This window comes from Cebidichthys violaceus, unplaced genomic scaffold (assembly GCF_023349555.1).
Source record: "Cebidichthys violaceus isolate CVI_PGR_0920_01 unplaced genomic scaffold, fCebVio1.0.p SCAF_14, whole genome shotgun sequence".
NCBI lineage: Eukaryota > Metazoa > Chordata > Actinopteri > Perciformes > Stichaeidae > Cebidichthys > Cebidichthys violaceus.
In genome coordinates this window covers 15,558,522-15,568,521 of record NW_027176307.1, presented here as the reverse complement: position 1 = coordinate 15,568,521, position 10,000 = coordinate 15,558,522, and the positions used below count along the sequence as shown (strand labels likewise).

The window sequence follows — 10,000 nt, the reverse complement described above, 5'->3', positions numbered from 1 at the left end:
TGTTGGTTCTTGATGTCAATGTTGGCGTTAGGTTTGACAACGCCATACAAAAGTAAAACAATTTATAAAAGTAGGAAAACACTGTCAACTCAGTTTCACATGAAACGATTGGTTAAGTTTAGGCAACAAAACTATTTAGTTATGGTGGTAAAAAAAAATCATGGTTTGTGTTCAAATAGTAACATAACAAAACAAAACATTGTGACTGTAACAAAGCAGCGTAACAAAGCAGCATAAAGTTGTAACTAGTGTAAAAAATAACTGCTCTTCACAATGTTCTTACATAAAGTCAACGTTTACTTTTGGTTTCACACGGGACACGGACAGCGGTCTCCTGGGTGACAGTCCTGTGTTTGGAGAGGGTGAGCCGAGGCACAAAGCGTGACAGAAACACTGAAGATAGAGGGGAGTTGTGGTGTGTGAGGTCAGTATAAGTGTTCTCAACACTGTGTGTGTGTGTGTGTGTGTGTGTGTGTGTGTGTGTGTTATTTTACAGGCTGTTTCTCTCTAATGACATGTCTGATAACAGCATAACTAACAATACATCTCATTACTGTTGTTGCCTCTACCCCCCCAACCCACACACACACACATTGTCAAACATTGACAACGAGGACAATACAGCTCATTACTGAATCCCTTATAAACATAACACATACCGTCCGTCATATTGAAAAGGGGAACTCGGTCGGTGCGGCTTGATCCCTCTGATTGGTTGCCGTGGGAAACTGACTGTTTACCGTGATGTTGTTGGTTCAACCCCCCCGGCTTGTGAGGCGTTATCACGTACGCACTTCCACCTCGTCATTATCTGTGCTCTGGAAAAAGTCCTGACTCTGATTTTCCAGCGAGCTATTATTAGTTCTGTGTGAAAACTCTTGATAAAAGGTGCATGTTGAAGAAATGAAGCTGTGTCGTTGGAAGTGCAACGTGGCGGCAGAAAGCTTCACGTGACGGCAACTCTGCAACACGTCTGGTTCTATTCATGAAAAGACCAAAACCAACAATGCGTTAGTCCGTCTCTCAATACTTTTGGACTTACTGTCTGTGACTCTCAGCCGTTGGTTCCCACTGAAGACGTAACTCTTTAGAAACACAAATAGTTTCATTTGTTGGGGACTATTTTCAGCGGTGGATTAATCCACAACTACAGCGTGTGAACCGTGAGGCTTACTGATGTGTTTTAATAGAGCTCAATGGCTCAGAGGGAGATGAGCTATCAGGACACATTTTATTGTAGATGCATTCATTGTTGATTTTGGTCTGTTTGGATTTGTTGACAAGAGAAACACTGAATATCCCCAGACCTTTCCATTGCTAGAACAGCAGCTTCAGCACCAGTTTCCTTCATTTCTTGAGGACTGAAGTGTTTTATTGTGTCCAAGGTGAACAGCGGTAAAGAATGTGTCCTAGATGAAGTATTCCAATGCTGCACTAACTAAAATTGAAAGGATCATGTCAGTGACTTTACAAGTTTTAGCTTCCTCGACTAGAACAGTGATTCCACGACGTTTTGGCTTGTAACCATTTAAAGTAGCGTGATGTCCGCTCTTCACAGATTCCACGTTTATGAGTGGTGATCAGTTCAACAGAAGAACAAATAAACAAGTTGAGTAGCAACAATTTGTGTAGCATATGCCATCAAATCGAGTCAAATTGCCCTCAAATCTCTTGTCATTGTTGTGAGCTGGAACCTTTTCCGCACCACCATTGAGACAAACTTTCTTGTTGACCAAAACTTTGGTCTTTGATGAAGGATTTCAAATGGCATTTTCATTTAATTTGTTCTGGATATTAACATTTAACATTAACATGTTGAATCTAAATGTTTTTTAATGTTGACCTCCTGATCTAAATGAGCCAGTATGGATAAAAGGATTAAAGGATGATTTGAATTTGGTTGTTTCTTTCGTTAAAATGGTGTTGGTTTGGCAGTGGACTCACATCGTGGGTGTTGGGGTCTCATGGGAGACTTTTCAAACCTGGCTCTACAAGTCGATTTCCAAAGCGTTACCGAAATGAACCGAATCCGACAGCTACCCTGAAGGGATGAAATGCATCTCAAAACTAATGGTACGCCATGGGAAATGGTGAGCAGTGGTGTATGCACCATTTGTAGTTAATGGGCTAAAACATGCAAAGCTGCTCTTAGGGGATGAGGTCAGATGAAACTACAACAGCACTAAAAAGCCTAGAGGCATTTTAAGAGAAGTTTTCCTTCAACCACTTTGAGTACAAGAGTCTGCAAACAACTGCAGCTAATTTCAACACTCATTTCTCAAATCACAACGTCAACTATGATTTCTGCTTGTTGTCATTTTCACCACCTTCTCTCCAAATTAGCCTGGAAAACTGAATTAGACACGAGTGGCCTTTACGCCGACACATTGGAACACTTGGCTCCCTGTTACCGTGGGTTAACCCCGGCCCGCTCGTGTGCGGACACATTGATGGATGGCCCCATTTCAAGAACTACAGCAAACACACACACACACACACACACGGATAGACCACCAGGATGTGGACACACTGATGCGGTGGTTACCCACACACTCCACAGGAAGACGAATGGGGGAGTAAAGGGAGGAAGAGGGAATCTGGAAAACATTTTGGGAAAATATAAATGACCCCAATCAGACCCAATCAGATAACTTCATTGGTTATGCTGGTAATGCTCATTGCGGTCCTTCTAAACCATACATCCATACATTGTCCAGGTCAAGAACAAGATCAAGGATCTTTCCTTTAAGGTCGCGTTACGCTAGAAAAGATTTTTGCACATTTGTTCTCAGCTGCCTCTTCACCTCAACAGTCCAGTACAACAAACATCTTCCCAAAGACAACGATCTACAGACGTCTTTAAACCGGCCCATGAGGTTGAGACCTGAAACCAGTTTGCTGCTGGAAACCAAACCAGGAGCTCCAACAACACAACTGACGTCAGAGCCACGTCTTTACAATGTCCACTCAAATCTAAGATCAGCCAACATCTCCATGCTCTATATTGATCCTGATAATTTGATAGAGTAAAATAAGAAACAAGCAGCAGCTGGAGTGTGTGTGTGTGTGTGTGTGTGTGTGTGTGTGTGTGTGTGTGTGTGTGTGTGTGTGTTACCTGGTTGGGGATATGCAGGTTAAAGTCAAGTCCACACACAAACTCTGAGTGATGTTCCACGGTCTCCACAAGAGGCTGACTCCTGCTGTAATCCCAGAACCTGCACAAACACAGACACAGATACATGACTTACATTCATAAAGATCCTCATAGCATACAAGCAACATGTGAAATGACTCTTTCAGCGGAAAATGTTCCATTTAAATTCATGAAAATTAGGCATTTTCTCAGATAATTTCACATTCAAACAGACCAAACAAAGCCGGATTAAATTTACATGAGATCAACATTTTGTCTTGAGGGAGATGTCTCTAGACATCGGTGCACAACGAGTCTTGAAAACTGACGGCTGGATTTATATTAAACTGGCTTCTGATATTCTTGGTCCCCAGAGGATTAAGCTTATTGATGGTGAACCTTTAGCCTCTGACATAATGTCATGGGCTATTCAAAAGATGTTTAGCTAAAACATGAAATCATTATGTTCAATACTTTTCATATTTTGGAGCAATGAACAGTGCACCCTGTCACTTAGAGGTTTAGTGTTGTTGTTATATAAATAAAAACATAGAAATATACAGTATAAGACCAAGAAACCAGACGTGTGTGAAGTCTGAAATCATACCTCTTTCTACAAAAGCAAACACTTCACTGTACACGATTACAGATCATATTATACAGCTATGCAGGAGTGAGGAGGAAGGTGAGTAAGAGAGGTGCAGAGAGAGAGGAAGGCTTTAGAAGATATAAAGAGGAATGGAGGTAAAAAAAAGAAAAGAAGAGAGCAATCTAGAGAGTGAGATTTAGAAGAAAATAAAGACGAGAAAGAAGGACGAGAGAAAGGAGAGAAAGAGACGTGGAAAGAAACAGAGAGCCAATAAAACACTGCCTCCAGACGTCAGGCCGCATTCAGCCAATCAGACTAATTGAAAGACCACGTCTCTTCCTGGTCTTGACAGGGTGGTGTGTGTGTGTGTGTGTGTGTGTGTGTGTGTGTGTGTGTGTGTGTGTGTGTGTGTGTGTGTGTGTGTGTGTGTGTGTGTGTGTGTGTGTGCGCCAAAAGCCCTGACGCAGCAAACACTCCCTCCAGACTCATCCACTTTGCAAATGTAATTAAATCATTTTCAGAGGGAACACTGCAGCTCCCATTGGGCTCCATTAGGCCCATATTAATAGTGGAGCTGCAACACACACACACACACACACACACACACACACACACACACACACACAGGATGAGTGATGGGTGTCTGGGGAGAGTCAGGTATTGAGAGATATTATATATTGAGTGAGTTGTTAGTGTAAATCACTGCTCACACTCACTTTATGTGTACGTACACCATTGTGTGTGTGTGTGTGTGTGTGTGTGTGTGTGTGTGTGTGTGTGTGTGTGTGTGTGTAAACTGCAGTACAGGCTGCTTTATGTTCATTCCTAATGAGCAGAGTGAGTTTGTTTCTGGACTTTGGCACCAAAATAAATCTCACTTAACTGCCGAATAAACAAACTTTCCTCTCAGGAAGTTTGAAGACGCTGTGGTGAGGAGGAGCTCAGCAGCACTGTGACCTGACTGAGCTTCATGTTCCACCATGGAGATGCCAGGCTGTTGCACGTGAGAAAGGGAAAGCGACGGGACTCAAGAGGCCTTTCTCTTTTGTCTCGTTCAGCTCGGCCGTACATCAGCCGATGGACAGCTGTGCTGTCGCTCTGACGTCACCGTGAACGCTTCCTGCTGTGCACCTGACAGGTGGAACGTCCTCCTCGGGGCTGTCGCTGGTCTTTGTCCACGCTGTTCTGGAAATGTGGTAAAACTATACGACAAGTCCTGCTTCTTATATATTTGTATTGACATGTAGACGGTCCTATCAAAGTTATAGTTAGTAAAACTTCATATAACACACTGACTGTAAAATACAGCTGAGCCAAAGTAAAGCTGAGCTTCAGTCAGCGTTGATTTTCTTCATCAAATCCATGACGCCAGATGTTACTCACTAATCACCAATTTTTCCAGGATGGAGACGAGACGAAGACGAGACGGCATCGACATACCATAACCATATATAATATCTTTGACGATACAAGACTTACGAGACTTAAATGTAGTTTTAAAACCAAAAACTCCTCTAAAGTCTTTCTTTATCTTCGTCACCTTCCACCCTCTCTTTGTCTCAAAGACACTCAGTCCGTCTCTGTCCTTCCTGTCTTCCTGACATTGTGCCACTTTAAAGCAGAACGTTGGGTGGTTGATTAAGGAAAGGCCATTTTATAAAGCACATTTCAGCATCAAAGGCAATTCAAAGCACTTTATATTAAACATCAAAAGACAAAGTGCAAGAGAAAGAAATGAATGCACAGATCAGCATCCTTCAAATGAACACTTTTGTACAACATGCTATCTATCCCGTTTAAAGTTTCTACTTCTTCCACAAAGAAAACTGCCATGACAGTCTCACATCTCCAAGAACTCCTTGTTCTTTGAGTAGCAACACGATTGAGCTGTACAGACGGGAATGACAGCGCACACGTTTGTACAGACAGTTCAAGTCCCGTCTACTTTCACACCTCCACGGACAATTCCTGAAGAAAGTTGTTGGGCCGTTTCAGAAGGTTACAAGAAGTTTACTGTGTTCTTCACTTGATAAAAGTTAGTTTGGCCTCGTCTGACTATGTAGAGCTTCAGATGTTCTGAAACCGCCACTGAGCATGTTGGTATCAAGTCAGGACAAACTGAGCATTAGTGGTCAACGCATCCTGATACAACAGTTCGTATGATATCTTACAAAAAAGTGTTTCCTCATTTTTTGTGCGTTTTCCATCAAAAGCCAGCAACACGTGTTTTCTATTTCTGCTCATTAAATGCATACAGTCTGTTTAGACAACTAAACTACTTAGTTATGTTGAGACAACTAAACTACTCAGTTAGGTTGAGACAACTAAACTACTTAGTTATGTTGAGACAACTAAACTACTTAGTTAGGTTGAGACAACTAAACTACTCAGTTAGGTTGAGACAACTAAACTACTTAGTTATGTTAAGACAACTAAACTACTTAGTTATGTTGAGACAACTAAACTACTTAGTTATGTTAAGACAACTAAACTACTTAGTTATGTTGAGACAATTAAACTACTTAGTTATGTTGAGACAACTAAACTACTTAGTTAGGTTGAGACAACTAAACTACTTAGTTAGGTTGAGACAACAAGACTACTTTTGGGTTTCAGAAAAGATCATCGTTTGGGTTAAAATAACAACTGAAGTGGCGTTACTGAAGTACAGAAACGTGAGAAATAAATCAGCGTTGACTTCTCGTTTCACACGGGGCAGGAATAACGGTCTCCTGGGTAAAGACTAGTTTTTGAAAGAGCACTTCCCATAATTGTGTTTTCTTTGGAGTGTCATTTGCATTAAAGCCTCACAGAGATGCCAGCGTGTTTGTGAGTATGTGAAAACATGATTTAAGTTGCAGCTTGAAGAAAGAGAAAAAAGACCACAGTGTAGTAACCATGAAAAGGTGTATAGACTTATATCTCTATTCTACGTAATCCTAAATATCTGTACCATGCATAACCACAGTGAATGTGCTCACTCATTCATGCAGGAAGTGAAAGACCAACACATTCATCACCCGTAGTGCGGAGCAATACGTCAGCAGCGTAATGAAGTGCAGCTGCAATGAAAAATCTTTAGTGGAATGAATGCATTTCTGTCACAGCGCTCCCATTCAGTGCATTAGGATCAGGAGTAATAATCATGCAGCTAAGAGCCACTATAGCCTTGATTGGCCTCATAAAATGAGCAACAACAGTGATTTACTACAGACCGTAATGAGTCGGCTTTCTGGATCTCAATATAGTGAAACAAAGCAGCAGCAGAATAACAATTGGAGAAGAAGAAGCAGCTTTTTTATACTTACCACCCAGGGCAAGATAAGAGAAAGTTTCTTCACTGCAATGAACTTTTTTGAAAAATACAACATTTCGATCCTTAGACCTCCTTCAGGTTCTTTCATTTACTACCCTGGTAATTATCTCGCAACCCTGTGTGGGGGGTGCTGAGCTCCAGGTTGGGAACCACAGATATACAGAACCGAAATCAATGAAGTGATTTGTAGAGATGTCCCGAGTACTGTAGGATCGAAGGACCGAAGGACCGAAGGACCGAAGGACCGAAGGACCGAAGGATTGAAGGACCAATATCAGGGCCAATCCTGGCATGTTCAGGTAAAAGAAGGCCAACTGAAATCAGATCCCTTCTTTTCCGTACTATGTTTTGTGAATTGACAGATCATAATCACAATCCTCAATGCCTGATTCCGACACACAATTCCCCCTTTAACATGAGATGCACCAGGCTTTCAAGCAACTATAACGTAAACACATCCGAGTCATTATAAGACGCTCGGAGCAACTGTTTTATGACTTAGTATAAAGAGCAACAAAGTCCGCAAAGGGAGGAGCTAGAGTTGGATGGATGGATAAGCCAACGTATCCTCCTACAATGGTTCGTATTATATCTTACTAAAAGTTACTCCTCATTTTCTGTACGTTTTCCTGTGAAAGTCCAGGAACACTTTGAATGAATACAGTCTTTTCAAAATGAACTTAACGTCTTCACAGGAAACAGCTTAGTTAGGGTTAGGCAACAAAACAAGGTAGACGTAACAACCGTTGTTTGGGTTCAAATAGCTATGGAAGTGGCGTTACTGAAGTACAGAAATGACGTGAGGAATAAATCAACGTTGACTTCTTGTTTCACACGAGGAACGAGCAGCTGTGAAAGATTGTTGATTGAAGATTTGTTGGACTCTGTGCGGGCTTTTGCCGTCTTTAGACTTCCTTGTTCCCGCTTACGGGGGATAAAATACAAAATTATTTTGTGTGATACATACGAATTATGACGCATCACTTTTTTGTAGGAATAGCTACGAACGCTGGATGAGACCTGCCTTATCTAGCGCTTATTTTAAGTTATGTTATGGAGCAAACATACTTTGCTTTAAAGGTTTGTAAGAAACATGCTTATTTTAACTCAAACCAAGTACTTTTCCTAAACCTAACCAAGTACTTTTGTTGGCTAAACCTAACGCCGAGTCGGGAATGGAAACAGGTTTTTGTGACAGAAGAGCCTCCAATCTGTAGTTCCATACAAACCAACGAATCGAATGATACATCTTCCCCTCAGCTGATCATATTACGTCAATTTGAAGGAGTCACTTTTCCCCCACTGAAACTTTCATTTCATTTTGATAATTTGAACTGATCTTCTTAATGGTTTTGAACAAGGACCTTCAGTGTTTGTAGCTTGTGAAGAATAAGATGTCAGATTAAGAAAGCTTCAGCTGTTCAATGAGCCGGATGCAAATTGAATCAGCATTTAATATTTTCTGTAAACATAAATATCAGATCAGTATGGCCAGATACTCAATATCAAAGGACTCGGATTGGGATCAGGACCATAAAGATCGTCAAAATCAAGAACATTTTCAGTTTCAGTGGTTCCATTAACTGTCGGGAGGAGACGATCTGTTGAGGTTTAGATGACGTCCATGTGTTTGAGACCAGATGACTGTCCCAGTTAGTCAAATACATGTGTACATACATGAGGCGTACGCTGTCTTTTGTCCTCAGTTTCCACAGGTGGGTAATTATTTAGCTTCTATTGTATCTCAGTCGGTGGAACCGTTCACCTGTCGGCTTTGTGTGTGCGTCTCACTCTTACTGTGAAAATCATTAACTCACAGCGGGAACACCAAAACATTTGAGACAAGAGAAGTGTAAAGAGAGTGATCCGATCCTCCCGTGAGTTCCAGCCATCGATGACAGGAAATGAATGTCCACACAAACACACACACAGCAGAGAACGTGTTATCTAAAGCAAACAGGAGACGTCAAACGTGGAGAACACGAGTATCAGTTTCACACCAAATACAAATTCTAAGCGTTTTGTGATCTTTTATTTTGTTCTGTGGCTGAACAGGTTTTTGTTTTACGGCCTGTTTTTTGTATGAAATTTAGCAGCTAATTAAAATGTGAGTTTCTAGCATACAATGCAGCTAATTGGCCTTTAACATGAAACATCCGAAAGGTTTGAGGAACATTGATTAATCATAAAGTATGATGATTAATGGAACTCGTGAGTCACTCTGTACGTAGAGGAGTGCGTGTGCTCAGAGGTATTTGCATATGACTGGTGCTGCATGTGCATTCATGTCTTGTTCTTTGTGTGTGCAGGTGGATGTGATGAACACACAGCAAGGCAGGTGTGTGTGTGTGTGTGTGTGTGTGTGTTAAGGACATTGTGGGGACCAGTTAAAACAACCACACTACGGGGACTCATCACCAATTTGGGGATAAAGAGTGAAGACAAAGAATTAACTTATCTCCTTAAAAACTCAAAACTTTTTCGGGAATCATTTATCGTTTATTGATGTTTTTGTGATGTTGGAACGGGCAGGAAATCCTAACCATGAGTTACTAAGTAAAACATTATTAAAGCATTCACAGTGTATGCTCAAAATATTATAACAGGATACAGACTGCATGTTTTATAATCACATTCAAACAAAAGTTAAAAAGTTGAGAGAAGCTGCTGATAAACAGAAGAAGAGACTCGTGCTAACGATGTCTCCTGTTAATGAGGTGATTAGAGCTTCCTGCAGTCAGTCGTGATCGATGCTGAGAGGGTTTACACACACACACACGCACACACACACACACAGGCTCATTTGTAGCTCCGCCTCCATCCCATTCGCAATGTTTTATTCAGATAACATCAGGTGAAGTGAACCTACTGACACGGTGTTATCGCAGCACTAGTGATTAAGGATTATCTCAGAGAAAGAACAGAAGCCGAGTTAATAAAGGAGAAGATTCAATTAAAGATA

At 41.2% G+C, this 10,000-nt stretch overlaps 1 protein-coding gene across 2 annotated transcripts in view; it reads right to left on the bottom strand.

Moving 5' to 3' along the window:
* Nucleotides 1-10,000, bottom strand: part of pex7 (peroxisomal biogenesis factor 7) — a 37,626-nt gene that overhangs the window by 7,862 nt on the left and 19,764 nt on the right. For both annotated transcript variants that reach the window (XM_068709136.1, XM_068709135.1), the window contains one exon: nucleotides 3,116-3,215. In XM_068709136.1, the coding sequence (XP_068565237.1) occupies nucleotides 3,116-3,215 (100 nt within the window). The remainder of the gene's footprint in view (nucleotides 1-3,115; nucleotides 3,216-10,000) is intronic.